The 23,021-nt window shown below is 48.0% G+C and overlaps 1 protein-coding gene across 1 annotated transcript; it reads left to right on the top strand.

Annotated features, from left to right (window-relative positions):
* Window positions 1–5,819: 5,819 nt before the first annotated feature.
* HMGCL (3-hydroxy-3-methylglutaryl-CoA lyase) lies at window positions 5,820–22,819 on the top strand. The gene is made up of 9 exons (XM_082832542.1): window positions 5,820–5,888; window positions 10,208–10,291; window positions 12,497–12,604; window positions 13,317–13,412; window positions 15,135–15,283; window positions 17,803–17,866; window positions 19,324–19,512; window positions 20,855–20,980; window positions 22,182–22,819. Exons 1-9 carry the CDS (start codon window positions 5,829–5,831, stop codon window positions 22,281–22,283), a joined length of 978 nt encoding a protein of 325 aa, XP_082688668.1. The 5' UTR covers window positions 5,820–5,828; the 3' UTR covers window positions 22,284–22,819.
* Window positions 22,820–23,021: the final 202 nt, after the last annotated feature.

Genomic DNA, 23,021 nt, shown 5'->3' on the forward strand with positions numbered 1-23,021 from the left:
GGGCGGACGGGTGCGTAACTGTTGGCAAGCGCCCACTGGCGCACGACCATTAGCGCGAGACCGTTGTTGTGCAGCAGTTGGAGATTCTGCTCCGTCAACGGTCAGCCTGGCAGTGATCACGGTAGAGAGCGCAGGGAGAGGAGGATCGGCCTTCTCCCTCCCGGCCTCAGGCTGGCGGGTGAGCTGGGAGGCCCGGAGGGCTGGCTGAGGGCTGTGTCCTGCAGAACTCCAGAGCCCTTGCCACGCGGCCCACTGGCTGGGCCCAGCCCTTGACCTAATGGTGGCAGCAGTCTCCATGGGTTGCAGTCCATGGGGGCCTCAGCAACCGAAGTATACGGACACTGCCATTAAGGTGACAGCTTCACCAGCTTCGGTCTCTCCGTTCAAGTTTCTGACTGGTATTTGCTAACGTTTGTTTTAGTGGAGGTTTATAGGAACATCGTGACCTGACCTCAAGAACAAAGGATCTGACCCCAGAAGTTTGCAACAGCTAACCACGCCCCCCCCTCACCTTTCCCATAAAAGGGCTTTGCTGAAAGCTTTCCTCAGGAGTTCAGGGTTTTTAAGGCATGAGCCAGCTGTCTCCTTGGATGGCCCTGCAATAAACCTTTCTCTGTTCCAAACTCTGATGTTTAGGTATTGTTTGGCCTCACTGTGCATCGGGCACACGACTTGCTTTTGGTAACACTAACAATCTACAGCAAACATAATACTTAAAGACATGATGTTTAGAAAAAAGCTCTTCCAACCAGAAGTGAGATGGGGCGCCAAGCATCACTGTTACTATTCAATGTTGTTTGGGAGGTCCTAATCAAGGCAGTAAAACAAGTAACAAAATCAGGGGCATAAGAATCAGAAAGGATGAAACCACGCAGTCATTGTTCTTGGACGATGGGATTATTCACATAGAAAACTTCAAAGAATATATACAAATAAAGTATTAGAATTAGGGGAATTCCCTGGTGGTCTAGTTGTTAGGACTCGGGGCTTTCGCTGCCGGGGCCTGGCTCAATCCCTGGTCGGGGAACTGAGATCCGGCAAGCCTCAGGGCATAGCCAAAAAAAAAGTTATTAGAATTAATAAGATACATTAGCAGGTTTTTGGATCCATCAATAAAAAGCAATTGCATACCTACAGTCCAGAAACTAGAAAACGATGAAACAATTCCATTTACTTTAACAAAAGATATGAAATACCTAAAACAAAATTAGCAAAAGTTGTGCAAGAGACTCAACAGCCGAAGTTCCAACTTCTCTAAGTTTCCAACCGCCATTTCCCACCGGAAGGAGATGGCGGGGCAACAAGATGGCTCCAGGCAGCATCTCAGACCTTTTGGACGCTTTGGCACCCCAGTCTCCCTGATTGTATGGAAGTTTCCCAGTAAATCCTGTTGGGTGGATCCTCAAATAGATCCAACTCCTGGCAAAATCACGGCCCCAGGTGTGTCCTCAACTCGTAAATTTTCCAGTAGGTACTGAACGTCTGGAATGCTTTGGGGCTTGATTCCAGGATGATTCTAATGAGAAGAGTAGATCCAAATCCTTATAAATTTCATCCCAAAGAATGGTCCCAACTCTGTCTTCAGGACTGCATGCAATGTGTTGAGTAAATGCGCGCTGTTGGGCTTGATTCCAGGATAGTTCCATTGGAGACAGGGAGATCCAACTCCTTACAAACTCAAGTCCCAGAATATGTCTCCAACTCTAAGACTTCTAGATTGCATCTTAAAGTCTGGAGTAAATCCACACTGTAGGACAGGATTCCAGAATGGTTACAATGGAGATGAGTAGATCTGACTTCTCACAAAATCGAGATCTGAGGTGTGTTGTTTCTTTCAGTGGAATAGCTCAGTGGAGGGTCACAGGCCAGGATGGTTTGCTGTGCAACCACGTGGACGGACCCCCTTACAAAATGGAAGCTCAAGATGTGTCCCCAACTCTTAAACTTTCTAGATTATATCAAATATTCTTAGTAAGTCTACTATGGAGGATTTATCTCAGTGGAGAGGAGTAAGTTGAACTCCTTGGGTTTGCCTTCAATTCAAATGTCTCAAATAATTCAGTGCTGGGATTACCAGGACTGGATAGTTTGCAGTGAAGAGTGGATTGAACCCCTTACAAAATTGTGGCCCAAGGCATGTCTGGACTTTTCAGCTGGGGACTTTGGGAGGCCACGTCCTCCCATCTGCCATCAAAGTATTTTTTCACTGTGCTTATCTTAGAAAACTGATAAAAGTGACTCCCATAGTCTGCTAATGGGCTGAGAATTTTCTGAAGGTAGGCAATCCTGCCACAGTGACCACCAGGGGACGTGTGGTGCAGCTGAGGAGACCTTTTCCAGGCCCAAGACACCGCACTTGGGGGGACTTTCTTGGACCATAGACCCAGCCGGTCAACCTCGAGCAGGTGGAAAGGTGGGACTGGGCCTCTGAGGCCCAATGGACTCTACCATCAGTCATCTCAGGGACTTTCCCTCAATTTATTTATTAATTATGTTTTTGCCATGTAAAAAACAGCTTTATTGAGATATAATTCACATTATACAATTCACTCATTTAAAATGTACAATTCAGTGGCTTTTAGTATATTCACAGTGTTGTCAATCATTGACACAATCCATTTTAGAATATTTTTATCATCCCCAAAAGAAACCCCGTACCTTTTAGCAGTCACTCTCATCTCCCCTCAACACCCTCCCAGCCCTAGCTAACCACGAATCTACTTCCTATCTCTGTGAATTTGCCCGTTCTAGGTACCTTACACAAGTCGAGGCATACAATATGTGGTCTTTTGTGTCTGCCTTCTTTCAGTTAATATAATTTTTTCAAGGTCGATGCGTGTCGTAACCCATATCAGTACTTTATTTCTTTTTATGGCTGAATAATATTCCATTGTATGGGCACACCACCACATTTTATTTACTTATTAATCACTGAATGGACATTTGGGTTGCTTACACTTTCCAGCCAATTAGGAATAGGCTGCTATGAACATCTGTGTACAAGTTTTTTGTGGACATATGTTTTTATTTCTCTTGAGTATATAGAGTGGGATTACTGGGTCAAATGGATTTTTGAAGGCTAATATTCCATTGTACATATATATCACATTCTGTTTATCCATTCACAAGCTGATGAACACCTGAAATGTTTACACCTTTGGGATATGAGAAATGCTGCTATGAACACTGATGAATAAGTTATTTCTTTGAGTTCCTCCTTTTCCGCTTTCTTGGGTATATACCTAGGAGTGGAATTGCTGGATCGTATGGTAATTTTAAGTTTAGCTTTTTGAGGAATCACCAAACAGTTTTCCACAGCAGCTGCACCATTTATATTCACCATTTATATAGTCATGTATAAAGATTCCAATTTCTCCACACCCTCACCAACACTTATTTTCTGTCTTTTTGACTATAGCCATCCTAGTGGATGTGGGGAGATTCTTTTATTTTCAAACCACGTTTTAAAGTTACAATATTCCAGGAAATTCATTTCAACAAAGTTTTCAGATTTATTGTCCATAAATTTGTATATTAAACAGTGCAGTGTCTTTAATTCTGTCCTCTTGTTTTATTCATGGCTTTTTTGTGTGTGATCAATGTGCTTATACAATGTTGTCAATTTTATTAGTCTCAAAAAGCCAGTTTTCTTTTTTTTTAATTGGATGATTCCCTCTCAATTGTAACTTTTTTCCCTATATCATTTACTTTTCTACCTTTTATTTTGGCCTTCATTCTACTTACTTGGAGTTTTCCAGTTGTTCTTTTTCTCACATTTTGAATTAAAATAAGATTCCAACTGCAGGTGACCCTAGGCCGACTCTCATACATTTGCTAGTATTACTCTTACAGTAAATATTTACTTAGTGCCAGCCATGTACCTGGTATTGTGGGCACCACAGTGAACAACCAGTTAAAGTCTTTGATCCATTTTGAGTTAATTTTTGTATGTGGCATCAGGTAAGGATCCAACTTCATTCTTTTGCATGTGGATATCCAATTTTCCCAGCACCATTTGTTGAAAAGACTGTTCTTTCCCTATTGAATGGTCTTGGCATTCTTATTGAAAATTATTTGATCATATATGCAAGGGCTAATTTCTGGATTTTTTTTTTTTCGGTACACGGGCCTCTCACTGTTGTGGCCTCTCTCGTTGCGGAGCACAGGCTCCGGATGCGCAGGCTCGGCGGCCATGGTTCACGGTCCTAGCCGCTCCGCGGCATGTGGGATCTTCCCGGACCGGGGCACGAACCCGTGTCCCCTGCATCGGCAGGTGGACTCTCAACCACTGCGCCACCAGGGAAGTCCCAACTTGGTTCTTTTTTTAAAGAACATGTTGGCTATTCAAGGTCCTTGAGATTCCTTATGAAATGTAGGATTTTTTTTTTCTACTTCTGCCAAAACCATCACTGGGATTTAAATAGGGATTGCAGTGAAACTGTGGATCACTTTTGGGTAGTATTAACATCCTAACAACATTAAATCTTCCAATTCATAAACATGGATATCTTTTCATTTACTTATGTCTTCTTTAGTTTCAGCAATGGTTTGTACTTTTCAGTGTACAAGTCTCAAATGTCATATTTATTTTAAATGTCATACTAGTATTTTGGGGTCAAGTTCAGCCCTCTAGCTGCAGGCTTGAGGATTCTGTCAGTAGTGCTCTGTTATGATGGAGAAAATTTTTGGTGCTGTGGAAGCATAACAAAACACTTATCATGTCTTGTTCTCTCCCTAGCTAAAAATCTGAGTCCCTTGAAAACAGGGGCAGTACCTTCTCTGCCTCTCCTGAGAATGCCAGTCAGTGCACTTACTAGTTGGATATCCACCCACCCAGTAACCACAGTAACTACTTACAAAATGCAAATTTGATCGTATCTTCCTGCTTAAAATCCTTCAAAAGCATTGCTGTTAGGATAGCTGTTATTAACGTGTTCTCCAAAGCCCTGTGGTACAGTCCCTGTCAATCTCTCCCATCTTAGTAGGAAGACTCCTTCTAACTCCCTGCCGGCTCTCCAGTCATTGTGGCCTTCTTTTCATCTCTCTAAAACAATGTTTTCAAACATTTCTAATTGCAGCCTACAGAAAGAATTTTATTTTATAGTGCAACCTAGTTTGTTATGCATTAACAAACAAAAGTTTTGTAAAGCAGTACAGTACCTAGCTTTACTACTTATACAATGTACTCTGATATTTTCTATTTCTTTGAAAAAGTACCCACTAAATTGATATTATTACCAATGAGGTACAACACACATTTTGAAAAACACTGCTCTGGGCATTCAATTTCTTTGCCTCGGGTCCTCTGCATATGCTATGCTCTGTCGGGAAAGTTTTTCTTGTATCCTCTTTACCTGCGTAAATTTTACTCATTCTTCAATCAAAGGATGCTTCTCTCTTTGGAGTCGACTGCCTGCATTTAAGTCCCGAAGATCGTGATGAATGAGTTAATACATGCAAATAACTCAGAACAGTGCGTGGCAAATAGTAATGCTTCATCTTATTAATGCGGAAGGTAATTCTACAACTATTCGTGTGACTGTTAATATCTGTCTTCCCACATCTCCCAGACTACAAACCCATTAAGTCAGAGACTTTGGTTAATTTTTGTTCATCTTTATAGTCCTAGCGCCTCACTTCGTCTGGCACACAAAGGGCGCGCATAAATAACGGCTAGGGAAGCACTGCCCAGAAGAAATAAAAACGTAGACAGACTGGGCACGGAGCCTGCGTAGGGCGTCATCACGGCGCTCCAGAGGCCCCGCCCACCTGGCTGTCGGTGGTCACGTGGGGCTCCGCTGGGCTGCCGCCGGGGAAGCTGGGTGAAGATGGCGACAGTGAAGAAGGCGCCCCTGTGGAGACTGGTGGGCTTGGCGTCCCTCCGGGCTGTAAGTGCCCCGGCCCGCCCAGGGGCGGTCCTGAAGGCACCGTGATGGTCAGGGTCGGGGGCTTGGCCCATAGCGGCTGCTCTCTGAGAGGCGAAGCCGGACAGCTCATCAGGCCAGGAGGGTTGGGAGGGCTTTGGAATCTTGGACCCTCTCTGACTCGTCCAAATCTCTTGAGGGGCATGGGGAAACTGAGGCCCAGAGATGGGGAGCGACTCGCCCGGGTCGTGGAGACCTGGGTCGCCATCCCAGGCGTGCTCATTCCCTGGCCAAGGCTCTTTCTGGTGACCCTGGCATCTGTCTCCCTGTAACTGAGCTTCAGACTTCCCCAAGTCCCTCATTAAGGAAAATCATGATTACCCTGCCAGTTCGAGTGGAGAAACCCAGGTCATCCCCCTCCGTCCATCTCCATTTCCAGCTCTTGTTGCATTTGGGGACGCTTGGCGAGCTATCCCAGCGTGCTGAGCAGGACTTAGATCGCGTGTGGCCAGTTGTGATTCCCTTGGAATTGTACTTTGGGCCAGTTTGATCCTGGTGTTTCCACCTCTCGCCCATGCTCAGTGAGTGGAAGGAAAGTGTAGGAGACCTAATTGTATAAAGGGTTGAATACATTGTGTTGGGTAAAGCTCGAGCTGAGATGTCCCAGTGGTTCTGAAGCCACTTTTGCGGTTGAGTGACAGGTCTCTAAACCCTGGTTTTCTTGATCTATGACATGAGAAAAGATTACCTCAGGGTTGGTTTGGAGATTAAGGAAAACGTAAGTAAAGCATTTAACATTGTTCTAGCTCTTAGTAAGTGATTGCTCGGTTGTTGCCTTAGAGTTTAGGAGGAGTTTAAACTGGTAAAAATTACACTGCCTTGGCAGTAGGGGCCCCTCTCAGAAAACCACTTCAGTGTCTACTAGACCACCTTCCCCCACCGATTGCTCATTGCAAATAAATCCAGTAAGTCCAGCTTGAAAAGTTAAGAAAATTAAATGAGATGGTGGATGTAAATGTGATTTAAAAAAATTCCTGGTGTAATGAAATGCTGGTAGTAGGCCCTCCCTCCATGGGGTAACTTGCACAGACTTGATGGCAGAACCAGACGGTTAAATCCAAACTTCCTCACTTCCTACCTGTGTGATTTGGGGTTTTCTGAGGTTGTTTCCTCCTCTATGGAATTGGAATAGTGATAGTTCCTGTCATGTAGGGACTAAATGAGGTGCTGATGTCTGGAAGTTAGCACTGGGCTTTAGTCAGTTTTAGCTGTTGATAAAGGTACCATAGCTCAGGAGGCTGTGGCCCAGGATTTGTGTGGTTAGAGGGGATTATTTCTATGCAGAACTTTACAGAGGGAATGAATTGGGTGTTTAACCAAGGCGAGAGAAGACTGGGGGGGACCGAAGGGTGGCAGAGGCAACATGGCCTAGGGGTTAAGAGCATAGGCTCTAGATCCACACTGCTGGGTTCAGATATGAGCTCAGTGACTAGCTAACCATGTGACCTTGGGAAAATTGCTTAATCTCCTTGGAATTCAGATTTCTCACAGTAAAATGGGGATTATAATAGTTCCTACCTAATAAGGTTGTTGAGAGGATAATATGGGTTAATATGTAAAAGGCTCTTTTAAGTGCCTGGCAAATAGTAAATGCTTCAATAATAGTAAATGCTTGTTTTGTTGTTAGTATGAAGTGTTGTTATGGGGAAGGAAGTAGAACTGAGTTTATTCTGTTCTCATAAAAGGAACTTGGAAACAGGTTTTACATTCTTTCAACAACATTCACTGGTTATTTATTGAGCCCATATGAGGTAGCAAGGCCTTGGAAAGATAACAATGAATAAAACAAAGTCCCTGCCTCATGGAGCTTACATTCCAGTGCGATCCTTTTAGGGTAATGTACCAGCAGAGGCTCAACATACCTTTTGGAGGGATATTCAACTTGCAGGGACCTTCCAACCTAGCCTATTGACATCCTGAAATTCAGGGGCTCCTCACCTTAGTCTCTAGGAAGCTTTACTGGCTAAAACCAAAGCCAATTCAGGTGAGTTGTTTAAGTTCCAGCTGATTCATAGCTGGGAATATTTCCTTCCTTCAGGGTTTCAGGAATTTGGGATCCTTGTCAGATTCCCAGTACCCCTCGCCCCTTGCCCCACTGCAATATGTTTATCCAGAGCAAATCTGGTAAAATGTAATTAATTTAAACAGTATTAAGTAGTACTAAGAAGAATAGAGGAAAGAGGGGGAAAAAGCCTTGTATTACTCGGTGGTGGTGGGGAGGGGGAGATTTCCCATAGAGGACTTTATATAGGACAGACTTTACACAGAGGAGACTCGGGGCCTTTTTTTAATGTCTTCAACTGCTGAAGGTTTTATCTCCTCTCAGACTCACTCTCCTTGTCATCACCCAGCCTATGATTATAAGAGAACAGAGCCCCGTCCATCCCCACAACCCCACAAAGTCCAAGACTGCTTCTCACCACACTCAGTAATTGCCCTCCTCTGGGGCAGGTATGCCCTTCATGCATTTATCTGTTGTTTTAATAACTATTTAATGAGTGCCTCCTTTGTGCCAAGCACAGTGTCAAACGTGAGAGGAAGTGGAGGTTACGACAAAGTCGCTCATAGAGCATACATTCTACTGGAGGAATCATTGAGCAGGCATTATTTGCAGTGCTCTCAAGGAAGTCATTATAGTCCTGAAATAGAAAATAATGAGGGTGAGGGGATTGGCAGCTTTACAAAGGGTAGTCAGAGGGGCCTATCTATGACTGAAAGATGAGAGGGAGCCAGATGTGGGAAGGGCCATGTGAAGAGCATCCTGGGCAGAGGAACTGTAAGCCCTGAGGCCCTGCTATGGGAGAAAGGCTGGTGGGTCTGGAGTATAGTGACCCAGCTGAGAGGTGAGTGCAGAACAGTAGGAACCAGGAATGAGTTCTCGGAGATTGGCAGGAGTCAGATGATAAGAATCTTATAGGCTATGGTGAGTGGGGAAGGAATGAGTCAGGTTTCTGGCTTAGGCAACAGGGTGTATGTGATGCTTCTTACTGAGATAGGAAGACTCAAGTCGGACTGGGCTTTAGGAGTAATTAAAGTTCTGTTTAGGGACATCTGTGTTTGAGAGCGCAAATGGGTTTGTTTAAAAAAGCCTAGGGACTTCCCTGGTGGTGCAGTGGTCCCAATGCAGGGTGGCCCAGGTTCGATCCTTGGTCAGGGAACTAGATCCCACATGCATGCCGCAACTAAGGAGCCCATATGCTGTAACTAAGGAGCCGGTGAGCCACAGCTAAGACCCAGTGCAACCAACTAAATAAATATTTTTAAAAAATAATTAAAAAAAATAAAAACCTAAATGCTCAACTGTCAGGTGGTTGGAAATGGGGTGGGTCTAGACTAAAGGAGAGTTGGAAATGGCCCTGTACTGGGAGCATGAATCACTTACTCCAGAGGTCCCCAACCCTCGGGCCATGGACCAGCATCGGTCTGTGGCCTGTTAGGAACCAGGCCGCACAGCAGGAGGTGAGCGGTGGGCAAGTGAGCGAAGCTTCATCTGCTGCTCCGAATCACTCCGCCTCCTGTCAGATCAGCGGCAGCATTAGATTCTTATAGGAGCGCGAGCCCTACTGTGAACTGCACATGCGAGGGATCTAGGTTGCTCGCTCCTTGTGAGAATCTAATGCCTGATGATCTGATGTGGAGCTGAGGCGGTGATGCTAGCGCTGGGGAGCAGCTGCAAATACAGATTATCATTAGCAGAGAGGTTTGACTGCACAGAGACCATAATAAATCAGTTGCTTGCAGACTCATATCAAAACCCTATCAGTGAGTGGCAAGTGACAAACTGCATCTTATGGAGTAGACTGGACATAAGCCACACACTTCAAGTGTCACTGTCTCCCATCGCCCCCAGATGGGACCATCTAGTTGCAGGAAAACAAGCTCAGGGATCCCACTGATTCTGCATTACGATGAGTTGCATAATTATTTCAGTATATATTACAATGTAATAATAGAAATAAAGTGCACAATAAATGTAATGTGCTTGAATCGTCCCGAAACCATCCCCTCCCCCACACACACAGTCCGTGGAAAAATTGTCTTCCACGAAACCAGTCCCTTGTGCCAACAAGGTTGGGGACTGCTGTCTTATTCTATTCCTGTTTCTAAGTGAATTTTTTTTGTTGTTCTTGATTCTAAAACAGAGCAAATGTGAATTAAAGGGTGAGAAATGTTGCTTCTTGTCTCAGTATTAGTGAAGATGGATACATTCTTTCAGATTTGCCCCCCTGGAGAATTGTGACAATTTCCTCCTGTTACTTTTTGTTTCCTCTTTTAAACCGAAGGTTAGCACCTCATCTGTGGGTACTTTCCCAAAGCAAGTGAAAATTGTGGAAGTTGGTCCCCGAGACGGACTACAAAATGAAAAGGTAAGGCTGGAAATCAACCAAAAAAGTTTTTGCAGGCTTCGAGAGTTCCATGTGGGGGGTGCAGAACTATACCCAACTTAGGGCCGGGTCGGGGAGGCCAGGCAGGCACCTGTGACAGTTCAGCCACAAGTGTTGTGACCCCGGGTCCACCTTAAGGCCCTGTGGCGGGGGCGGGGGGGGGGACGGTAAGTGCTGTGGGAGCGCAGAGGGAAGGTGAGGGCGTGCCTTTGATCCAGCAATTGCACATAAGGGGATTTGTCCAAAGGAAGTCATGAAAGTCACATGCAAAGATTTAGCCTTGCGGATGTTCCTTAAAACCCTGTTGTAACAGCAGAACAGTTGGAAACAACCTAAATGTTCAGTAGGAGGAAAGATAACTCAAATACATTAATGACTTCATAAAATGGAATATTGTGAAGCCATTAATAATATAGGAGTATAATATAGGGTGGCCCGGGTTCGATCCTTGGTCAGGGAACTAGATCCCACATGCATGCCGCAACTAAGGAGCCCATATGCTGTAACTAAGGAGCTGGTGAGCCACAGCTAAGACCCAGTGCAACCAACTACTCCATCAAGCAAGTGTCACGTGGTTGGAAATGGGGTGGGTCTAGACTAAAGGAGAGTTGGAAATGGCCCTGTACTGGGAGCATGAATCACTTACTCCAGAGCTCCCCAACCCTCGGGCCATGGACTTTATTTCTATTATTACCTGAGCTTGTTTTCCTGCAACTAGATGGTCCCATCTGGGGGCGATGGGAGACAGTGACACTTGAAGTGTGTGGCTTACGTCCAGTCTACTCCATAAGATGCAAGTTTGTCACTTGCAGTTTGTAATCAGATTATAAGATAGTGTCTATATATATATATATTTAATCTTATACTTTTGTGTAAGAAACAAAAAAGTTTATATATGTGTGGGAGCACCTGCCTAGAAAAGGATCATAGAACAGTGCTGTCCAGTAGAACTTCCTGTGAAGACAGAAGTGTTCTAGGCTTGAGCTGTCCCATACAGTAGCCACTAGACACTTGTAGCTGTTGAGCACTTGAAATGTGACTAGTGTGGCTGGGAATTGAATTTTTTAATGTAATTTTAATTAATTAAAATTTAAATAGCCACGTATGGCTCATGTCTAATGTACTGGACTGCACAGATCTAGAAAGTTACCTGTCAGGGTATTAAGAGTGTTATCTCTGGGAGGTTTTAAGGGTGGTTTTCTTTTGTTTTTGGCATGTTTTTCTGAAATAATCATGTATTAATTATTTTTTCAATAAGAAAACCTCTTTTAAAAATTTTTTTTTAAAGCATGATCAGCCTACCTTTAATAGTGAGTGTTGGTTGGAAACAATAAGCTGTAAGCTCTCTGAGAACAGGATCATGTCTGTTCTGCTCACCGCTGTATCTGTAGCTCCTAGCACAATCCTTGGAACATAGAAGGCTCTCAAAAATTACTTGTGGAATAGATTAAATTAAAGCAGTGGGAGAGAAATTGGGGGTGGAAGGGCCTGGCGAGAAGGACTTGGAGTTTTTAGGATTTTTGACCTAATCCTGTAAGTACTAGGGAGCCATGGAAGGCTTTTGAGCAGGAGAGTGAGATAATGGAGACTGTGTTTTAGAAGGATTCCTGTGTGGGAGGAACTGGTAGAGTGACTGTGACCATGCCATAACATACATGGGATAATGATGGTAGATTTGGAGATAGGAGTCCACAGAGTCTGGTGAGCAGCTAGACATGGTGAGGGACAGAGAAGCAGTAGGCTGATCATGTGAGGATGAGATCCTGTGCCAGCTGAGAGACAGAAGGGGAATGGTGCGACCCTTTGGAGGCCACATCTCATGGGACCCAGAAGGTTAGTCATCTCTGCCCTTTCAGGCCATGGCACTTTGTTTATGATGGGGTCATAAAGCAACAAAAATTTAGTTTACAAGCCTGTATGACAGGAAAATATTGTCTCCATATCAGTATTAACTCATTTTCAAGTGAGAAACTGCTTCCACTGCAAAATGCTATCTGTAGAATTCGAAGACAAGCCTTGTTCTGCACCTGTTGGCCAGGATTACTTGTGAATTCATGATAGTGTTTGAAAGTTGAGATAGTGAAGTGCTTGCTGTAGTAAAAGCTTTGAACTAACAGGCTGCATTCTGAGACCATTTTATTACTGACTTTGCCAACCTGTCTTTTCTGGTTTTTCTCTGCATTACAGAATATTATACCTACTCCAATGAAAATCAAACTGATAGACATGCTTTCCGAAGCAGGACTTCCTGTTATAGAAGCCACCAGCTTTGTGTCTCCCAAATGGGTTCCCCAGGTGAGCCCCAGCCCTCAGGCATGTCTCAGATGAGAGGGATGTAAAGTTTTGCACTTGCCCTGGAAGTCAGTAGAAGTCAGGAACGTAGGTTTCCAGGTCTCTGGCTTTGAGAGCTCTCTGTGCTTCATAGTAGCATGTGCAGCAAAAGAGCATGCCCCGGGAGGCGGTGGCTTGGATTCAGTCTTGGCCCTGCCCCGACTTGCATGGTGAGCTTGGTGAGGCCTTCCCCTCTCCAGCTTCAAGATGACCTCTCAGGTCTCTTCTGGCTCTAAGAAGTCTAGAATCTCTAGGCCTGTCTAGAGGTGTGGCTTCTGCGTTTGTGAAGGGGAAAGACTGGCGACTCCTGCTTCACAGAGATAGTCAAGTGGGAAGAAAGATCCTGTTCCAACTGAGTTAGATGGCACTGAGCACAGTGCCGGGCTCGGAGCACATTCTCAGCAAATGGCTACAAGTACCATTGCTGCTGTTGCTCCTTATGTCGAGTTGACAGTGTTAGCCATATGGAGAGACTGGGGATCTCACCCAGGCCAAGGAGCCTTCTCGCTCATCAGCAGTCAAACAAACAGTAAGAGCGTTGGGGAGACTCAGCTCTGCAAAAGGACTCATTCTGCAAGGGTCCTGGAGAACAGAGATTTTGTGCTAAAACGTTTTTCTCTACCTGAACTCTGCCTGCCCTTGGTGGTGACTTGGCAGTGTCTCCTTTGGCTCTCAGATGGCTGACCACGCTGAAGTCATGAAGGGCATCCAGAAATTTCCCGGCATCAGCTACCCAGTGCTGACCCCAAATTTCAAAGGCTTCCAGGCAGCGGTAAGAGACCTGTTTTTGGTGGGGGCCCCTGAAATGAGATTGATGGCGTTGGCCTCTGTCTTGTCCCTGGGCTCAGTCCCTGTCCCAGGATGTCTGTCTGAATGACTTGTCTCCAGCAGTAATGGGCACCGTCAGACAGACCTGGGGGCGGTCCTGGCACCGCCACTCCCAGCTCTTTGATCTTGACAAGCTGCTAAACCTCTTTGAGCCTCAGGTTCTGCTTATAAAATAAGGTTAATGATGGTACCTAACATTGTGAGGATTTCAGAAGATAGGATGCACATGAGTTGCTTAGTAAGAGCCTGGTAGAAGATAAGTGCTTAATAAACGTTAGCTCTTGTTGTTGTTGCCCATCTCCTCTTTAAAGAAAGGTGACTGAGCTCTCCACAAGAGTTAAAGGTGGTTGCTAGTATCTGTCAACTTGCTTATAATTTTACATGAGAACGTCATTGGAGATGTTGATTCCGAATTTAGGCAAAAAGCTTCTTTTAAGAGTGACTTCCAGGGCTTCCCTGGTGGCGCAGTGGTTGAGAGTCTGCCTGCCGATGCAGGGGACACGGGTTCGTGCCCCGGTCTGGGAGGATCCCATATGCCGCGGAGCGGCTGGGCCCGTGAGCCATGGCCGCTGAGCCTGCGCGTCCGGAGCCTGTGCTCTGCAACAGGAGAGGCCACAACAGTGAGAGGCCCGCGTACCGCAAAAAAAAAAAAAAAAAAAAAAAAGAGTGACTTCCAGGATGGTGACTGCAGCAGCAGTGTTGGTTCTTGGGGAAGGCCAAGGCTTCTTTTTTATTGAGATATAATTCACTGTATTAATTTCCTAGGGCTGCCATTACAAAATATGGAAAAACTAGGTGGCTTAAAACAATAGAAATGTATTCTCTCACAGTTCTGGAGGCTAGAAGTCCTAATCAAGGTGTCAGTAGGGTTGGTTCCTTCTTTTTTTTTTAAATTTATTTATGTATTTATTTTTGGTTGCGTTGGGTCTTCGTTGCTGTGCGTGGGCTTTCTCTAGTTGCGGCGAGCAGGGACTACTCTCTGTTCTGGTGCGCAGGCTTCTCATTATGGTGGCTTCTCTTGTTGCAGACCATGGGCTCTAGGCATGTGGGCTCAGTAATTTTGGCTCACGGGCTCTAGGTATGTGGGCTCAGTAGTTGTGGCTCGAGGGCTCTAAAGTGCAGGCTCAGTAGTTGTGGCTCACGATCTTAGTTGCTCCGCGGCATGTGGGATCTTCCCGGACCAGGGCTCGAACCTGTGTCCCCTGCGTTGGCAGGTGTATTCTTAACCACTGCGCCACCAGGGAAGCCCAGGTTGGTTCCTCTGAGGTCTCTCAGAGAGAATCTTTCCACGCCTCTCTCCTAGTTTCTGGTGATGATTGGCAATCCTCAGTGTTCCTCCGCTTTTAGGTGCATCACTCCAGTATCTGCTTCCCCCTCGCTGGCCTTTCCTCTGTGTCTGTCTTCACGTGGGTGCAATCGTATAAGGGAAGAGGGACTAATATGACTTCATCTTAGCTAATTACATCTACAGTGACCCTATTGCCAGACAAGGTCACGTTCTGAGGTACTGGGGGTCAGCATTTCAACATGTCTTTGGGAAGGACACAAATCAACTCATAATATTCATATATCATAAAATTCACCATTAGACAAAGGTTTTTGCCACTCTGTGTGGGTATTCCTTGAAGAGAAAAATGCTGAAAGGAATTCACCTGGCCGTTGGCAGGTTGCTGCCGGAGCCAAGGAAGTGGCTGTCTTTGGAGCTGCCTCCGAGCTCTTCAGCAAGAAGAACATCAACTGCTCCATAGATGAGAGTGTGCAGCGGTTTGACGAAATCTTGAAGGCAGCTCGGGCAGCCAGTATCCCTGTGCGGGGGTGAGTCTGACTACATTGGTGCTGCCTCTCTTTATTTCCTCAGTACCATTCTGGAATAGGGCCAGGCTCTAACTCCAGTGACCATGCCTCACAGACTCCTTATCCTGGGTGCAGGCAGCCCAAGCTCCACACCCAGACATCTTTTCCCAAGTAAATCTGGTCAGAAGAAATCCTGGCAAGTGCTTTCTCCAAACCTGATTTTTGGGTCAGTTCACCAGAGGAATCTAGCAGGACAGACACTAAACAGGGTTTGTGGAGGTCAGTTTAATCCTGGCTCCACCACCAACTCTTCACACATCCCTGAGGAATCCCCTCGGCCTCTAAGACGTCTCCAACATCACGTCTTTAATAGCAGTAGTGACAGGCGTTGTCCATGTATTATCTAATTGTAGCCTCACAATCGCCCAGCAAGGAGGCCTCTGTCCCCACTTCCAGATGACAAAACTGAGGCTCAGGAAGGATGAAGAGTCTGCTGTAAGGGCACACAACAAACTGCAGCCAGAATGCTGTTTCAGAAGTACGCATCTGATCACATCACTCCCTGGTTAAAAACCTGTCAGTGACTCATCAACTCCAGACTTTTCAACGTGGTTTACAAGCCCCTGCGTTTTTCAGCCCCTGTCACTCTCTGCAGCTCACATCCCTCTTCTGGCCCTGCTTCCTCAGCACACTGCATTCCAGCCAGCTGGAATTTCTTTCCATTTGTCACATGGCCCAGTTCTCTCCTGCCTCTGGGCCTTTGCACGTGCTTTCTGTAGACTCAGGACACTCTTCCTTCTACATCCTACTTGTCAGGGCTAACTCCTGCTCATCTCAGGTCCTCTCATGGATGCCAGTTTCTCCACGAAGCTTTCTCTTCCCTTAGGTGGAGTTGGTGTCCCTCCTCTGGGCTCCCAGAGTCCCCTGAACATGCTCTAACAAAGCACTTACCTGCTTGTTAAATTCTCCTCTGCCTCCCATCCCCCACTAGACTCTGCTCTCCGTGAGGGCAGAGCCCACCTCAGTCCCTGCTGTACTCCCTCTCCCAGCTCTGGGCCTAGCACATAGTAGGTACTCAGGAACCGACGGGCGGATAGATGGATGGGGAAGCAAGGGCATGTCAGGTCTTCCTGACTCCCAAGCCTGTGCTCTTTCCTCAGTATTCCTTTAGCTTTTCTGTGCTCAGCAGTGATTGGAGAGTAAGAAGAAGGATTAAGATGGAAAAATACACTGAGATGTTTGAGTCTGAAATGTATTTATCCAGCAGACATTTATTATGCCTCATAATATGCAGAGTACTTTGTAAGACTCTAAAAGGTTTTAATGGAGCCTCAGCCTGAATGGGTGGGTGGACATAGAAACTGGCTACACCCAAGATCCAGACTCCTCACCGTAACTCGCAAGACCCCACGATCAGGCCGGTGGCCTCCTCTCCAACCTCATGTTGTACTTCTTTGCCCCTTGCTGCCCATACCTCAGCCGTTTTGTCCTTTGTTCTGTGTCTTGAACACACCTACTCTTCGGTCTCAGGGACTCTACGCTGGTTCTTCTCTCTGCCCGGAACACGGCTCTCCCCCCATCTCAGCTCCAGCTTCGCGTCCTCACAGAGGTCTTCCTGGGCCATCCTACTGTTGTTGGCCTCCTCTGGTTGCTCCTGTCACACTACCCTTGTCTTTCCTTCATAGCACGTCACTTTTTGAGATTATGTCCTTCCCTTATTAAACTGTTTGTTTGTTTGTTTGCTGTACGTGGGCCTCTCACCGCTGCGGCCTCTCCCGTTGCGGAGCACAGGCTCCGGACGCGCAGGCTCAGCGGCCATGGCTCACGGGCCCAGCCGCTCCGCGGCATGTGGGATCTTCCCAGACCGGGGCACGAACCCGTGTCCCCTGCATCGGCAGGCGGACTCCCAACCACTGCGCCACCAGGAAAGCCCTAGATCACTCTTTTATCGCTGTCTCCCTACCTGAAACCTTAAGCTCCGTGGCGGTGGGGATCTTTTCCGTCTTGCTCACTGCGCTTCCCCAGTGCCTGGCACACTGTGGGCAGCTCGGTATATATCAGTTGAATAAATGAGTGTTTGAACCCTCTGGCCACTCAGCCGGAGCAGCCGGTCCCTTGGCCCTCGGCTGGCCCAGCTTTTTCGTTCCCGCTTTGCTTTCACCCGTCCTTAGTCCTCTCCCGAGCATGGCCCCACTCCATGCGGCTCCGCTGGCTGCCCATAGTGCCCTCTTTAGCTTCTCCTCCCCCTTGGTTGCCTGGCTGCCTCTCTGTGTGTCGCCTGCTTCCTGAACTACAGGCCTGTTAGTTTCTTGCCCTCCCTGCTGTGGCGCTGCACTGCCCGCTCCTGGCACTGAGCAGCACTGCCTTCGCCACTCGCCGGCATTGAGTTAGCCTCTCAGCCAGGCCCGTGGCCTCCCGCCTGGCTTCAGGTTTGGGTGCAGGCTAACCAGGGATGTGTGTCAAGCAGCCACCCTGCCCCAGCTCTGCTGACCAAAGAGCCCGGGGGCATTGGCACCAATCCTCCCTGTTTTTTCCCACAGGTACGTCTCCTGTGTGCTCGGATGCCCCTACGAAGGGAAGATCTCCCCGGCTAAAGTAGCTGAGGTGTGTGTTGGGGGGGTGGATTTCGTGAGCGTTGGCTCCCGTGCCTGCCCCTGAGTGCGTAGGTTGCTCTCGCCACACTTTCATGGTGGGTCACGGATTTCATTTCTTTGCCCAGCTCCTTCATTAAGCCCCTCTGAGAGCACAGCCCTGTGCTCACCCCTGGAGGGCCACCTCCTAGCCTGGCATGAAGTCTCCGAAGCCTCTGCCCTCTACCCCAGGGTGAAAGCCCCTGACTCAGTTTCCAGTCTGGTCAGTGGACAGGTGATGTGAGGTGAGAATCCTCTGCAGAGGGGTTCCTTGTAGTGGTTGGAGAGGCCATTGACATCCTCTGAGAATAACACAGAGCGGGAAATGAACTTGAACAGCCCAAGAACTTATGTCATTTTGTCCTCAAAAGCACCCAGCAAATTTGGTGTTATTGTTATTCCATTTTACAGTTGAGGAAACAGACTAACTTGCCATGCAGGTTGCAAATGGTGAAACCAGGTCTCAACCCCCATCTGCGTACCTCTAAAGCCCTCTTGCTCTTCCCACACACCAGGTAGCACCCGGAAATGAGCATTGCTAACAGTAGCAACTGCTTATTGAGAGTGGCTGCTGTCGTCCAGAATCTCAGCCTCCTGTTGCCGCCAGTCCTCCCTGTATCCCTGCAAAGGCTCGTCACTGTTTTTCAGAAGCAGAAATTGAAGCTCAGGAAAGTTAGGTCCGTTGCCAAGGTCCCATAGCTAGTGAGCAGCGGAACTGGGGTTTCACTTCAGCATCACGTCACTCCCGAGCCTGCCGCTTCTGCTGCACCCTCTGCCGCCCACTGGCTGCCATGGCTCCTTGTCATTCTGCCCACATGGGCAGTCGTGGAGGGGGCTCACCGATTTCTTTATCCATCAGACCACCGTTGAGTATCACCACGTCCCTGACCCCACCTCCGCCTTCCTCCCCCTTCTCCAGCACAGCAGTGTGGAGCAGCGTCTCCTCAGGTGGGGCATATACTGCTCTGGTTTTGCAGTGATTTTAGGGGTTGACAAATGCGCTTCTAAAAATTTTAATAGTTATGTACTTCTCTTAAAAATATATAACTAGCACCCCAGACCCATGATTTCACACATCTTCCTACCAAGGATAGAGCTACGCGAAAGGAATCAATTCTACTGATTCTGGTCCCTGGGTCTGACACAGTGTGTGAAGGTGGTTAAGTGGAGGACTGGATGGAGTTTGAGGCACGCACAGGAGGAAAGCACAGGGGTTGGGGCCCCAGGGCCCGCACCCAGTGGCCAGCTCTGCTCCTTACGTCCCAGTCTCCTGACGAGTAGAAGGAGGATCGTCATTCCCACTCATAAAGTTGTAAGGAGTCTGTGGTCTGGTAGGAATTTAGTGTCTCACACGTGGAGGTGTTCTGCGTAGGCTAAGGACCCCTGGCTTGAGGAATCTGGGGTCCTCCAAGAGCCTGCTTGTTTCCCCAGGTTGCCAAGAAGATGTACTCAGTGGGCTGCTATGAGATCTCTCTGGGAGACACCATTGGCGTGGGCACCCCTGGGATCATGAAGGATATGCTGTCTGCTGTCATGCATGAGGTGCCAGTGGCTGCCCTGGCTGTCCACTGCCATGACACCTATGGCCAGGCCCTGGCCAACACCTTGATGGCCCTGCAGGTAATCAGGGCATGTCCCAGAGTAGAGGCACATGTCCATTCTCCCGAAGGGTATGGTGGCAGGACAGCTATGTTCCATTTATTCTTTCAGCAAGCGTTCACTGTGCTGAAGGCCCACACCTGTGTGCCAGGCCGCAGGCTGGCCATGGCGGACACAAACACGTGACCCTGCCCTAAAAGTGCCTGCATCTGTCTGTTAGGAGAGACAGTCGAGAATCAGGTGACAGTCCTAATGCACTGTGACAGATGCCACGCAGGGAGGAAGCCTGGGGCTCGGCAAGGCCCCAGTCCCAGCTGGGGAGGCCAGGGAGGATTCGCCAGGGGAGGCCTGAAGGACACAAAAAAGTTAAGCAGTTGAAAAAGGGAAGCGGAAAGGTGACCAGGCAGCACTGCATTGTAAGACTAAGGTGGGGTCAGGGAGGACTCAGGTGCCCTGGCCCCGCCCCAGCACACAGGGCTGTGAGTGCGCGTGCGCGTGCCTGTGTGTAGCGAGAGCGGGCAGGAAGTAGGGAGGGAGGCAGAGGTCACTCAGAGGGAGAACCTTTAATGCTGTTCCCCAAAGATTGGACTAAGACCTCAGATTGGGTTTCTTTTGAGGCTTGCTTCTTGCGGGCTGGCCCAGAATGAGGGTCCCGTGGCCCAGCAGCCCCTTAGACGGAAATTTCCGAGTGTCTGACCACAGGCTGCCTTGCTGTAGTGATAGTCTGAGTCCAGCCGGTTGGTTGTCTTTAGGTTAGCTAGAGCAATCCGGGGCCACCTTATTTTTTCCCCTCTTTCTAGTTCTCATGTTACCTCCTTGAGGCTCATGTCTTTAAGCCAGATGATTCTATTACCTTCTGGGTCTGTTTTCTCAGAGTTGAGGTTTAAGGAGAGAGGAGAAAGTGAAACAGTCATATTAGGAAAGTGGGGCGACTGACCTAGAGAAATGGGATAGGCCCCTGTGGGGTTAGAGGCTTGATGTGGGGTGAGGGAGTGGGAGCGGGGGTGAGTGAACACAGTAAGCACAGGGGTCTGAAACCTCAACAGTGGGAGAGGGTTAGTTTAGGTCGGTGATCGGAAAGGGCCCCTCTGAGGAGGTGGCTTTTAGGCTGAGAAGGAGAAGGTGAGGAGTTGACCATGAAAGGAAGGAGGGTGGATATTCCTGGCAGAGGAAACAGTGTAGCATAAAAGACTCACACTGTTTTAGGAACTAAAAAGAGGAACAGTTTCTTTCAGTGGGATTTTCACGTCGACAGAATCATAAGCCAAAGAATTTCAGGCAGCAGATGGTAGGTTTACAAGAACCGGCTTTGTAGGCTCTGGTCCCCACAGTGACAGCCATGTTTCACCATCCTTGTTTGCAGATGGGAGTGAGTGTCGTGGACTCTTCTGTGGCGGGACTGGGAGGCTGTCCCTATGCACACGGAGCATCAGGAAACTTGGCCACCGAGGACCTGGTCTACATGCTGGCCGGCTTGGGCATTCACACGGTAATGTCACCTGCCTCCCGGTGGCGGCAGCCCTGAACTGACCAGAGCTCTGCCTAAAGCCGGAAGACAGAAGCTGCTGGGTTTGTTCAGGGTTTTTGTGGTGGTGCTGGTGCAGTTAAGAGAAGGGTGCCAAGGGATTAGGGCCGTTCTGTCATATGTTTTGGGATAACAGCGTGGCAGATGGAGGCCACGAGGAGGCAGGCCCTCAGTGTGAGGGGGCACGGGGGTGTAGGGAAAGAGCCCTGAAAGGGTAAAGCCATGACCTGAAGCGAGTCAGTTTCCTCTGGACCTTTGTTTTGTTCTCTGAAAAATGAGGGCAGCAGAATTAGCCCCCCAGGGCTCTGCCGGAGTCAGTAAGGGCCCTCAGTGTGGGTTGGAAGCAGTGTAGCATCTGTGCTTTTGGATTAGACAGAACTGGGTTTAAAACCTAGTCCTGTCACTCACAGGCTGTGTGACCTGACAGATTACTTCACAGCTCTGGGCCTAGGAAATGGGAATAATAACAGCACCTATCTCACAGAGTCATTATGAGGATAAGAAAATGTGGAATGCTTGGCCCAGAGCTAAGCAGATAGTACGCATCAGTAAATAGCTGTTGTTATCAAGAGGTTTTCAGTGTGGCCCTTTTAGTTGGTGTTTTTTTTTTTTTTAATTTTTCACTTATTTATTTTTGGCTGCGTTGGGTTACGTTGCAGGGTTTCTCTAGTTGTGGAGAGCGGAGGCTACTCTTCGTTGCAGTGCGTGGGCTTCTCATTGTGGTGGCTTCTCTTGTAGCGGAGCACGGGCTCTAGAGCGCCGCCTCAGTAGCTGTGGCACACAGGCTTAGTTACTCCGTGGCATGTGGGATCTTCCCAGACCAGGGATCGAACCTGTGTCCCCTGCACTGGCAGGCAGATTTTTATCCACTATGCCACCAGGGAAGCCCTTAATTGGTGTTTTTACTCCTGTTTCTCTCTGCCTCACGGTCCTTACTTCAGTATTCAGTGTTTGACCACGGTGGACCAGGCCTGTGCTAGGCTCTGGAGCTGGAGAACCCCACATGCCACGAGGACACCACCTCACGGGCAACTGGTATTCCGTCGTCAGAGGAACAAGGGCCTGCTTGTCTTCACCCTTACACAGTTTTCTGTCCAGTCTGATGTTTCCCTGGGTGTTGAGGGCATGTCGTGACTTACTGCATCCTCTAACTTGTTTCTCAAAGGGTGTGAACCTCCAGAAGCTCCTGGAAGCTGGGGCCTTTATCTGTCAAGCCCTGAACAGAAGAACCAGCTCCAAAGTGGCTCAGGCTACCTGTAAACTGTGAGCCCCTTGCCCCCCAAAGCCCTGGGGACTGTGTGGGAATAGGGACATGTGTGGATGACTCACAGATGGGCATGTGGAAATGGGAATGAAATCAACAGGAGTAGGCACCTCACTGCCAGCTCTGCACCTAGATCTCTCCTGGCGGAAAGGAGGTGGACTGGAGTTGCCTGGCCTCAGGCCCTCCCTGCCTGACCTGAGTATGAGTAAGAGACTTGGGCAGCTGGAGGTCTCCCTTCACCATGGACCCCAAGGCCCAGGAGTTGGATGCCTAAAGGCACTTGGGAACCCAATTCTCTGACTTGGGTTGATCCTCAAGTCTCATCTCTGGGTGAATCCTGCCAGTTGGCCACTCTGCACAGCCTGATGCTGCCATATCCTCGAGGCCATCGCTCGCTGACTTTGTAGGGCAAAGGGGCAGGGAGGAATTTTTCCCTCAGCTGGCAGAGGGCATTTGGTGAAGGGGTGAGGGCTGAGCTGTGGTGGCCACCTGCCGACTCCAGCACCTCTGGAAAATCTCCACTTTGAACATGATTGTTGAAAGCAGCTTATGTAATTAAAGGTTTAATGACATAACCATTCCAGTGTTCTGTTGTACAGATGTGTGTACCTAGGCAAGAGGGAATAAAGCATCTTTTCAACATTTCCTCTAAGAGGAAAACACAGACTTCAGTTTATTAATCTCTGAATTTTCTCCCTCTTTCCCTTCTTGAGAATTGGGGGGTCGATGGTAATGACAGCG

The sequence above is a fragment of the Leucopleurus acutus genome (assembly GCF_964270905.1).
Source record: "Leucopleurus acutus genome assembly, chromosome: 2".
Classification (NCBI taxonomy): domain Eukaryota; kingdom Metazoa; phylum Chordata; class Mammalia; order Artiodactyla; family Delphinidae; genus Leucopleurus; species Leucopleurus acutus.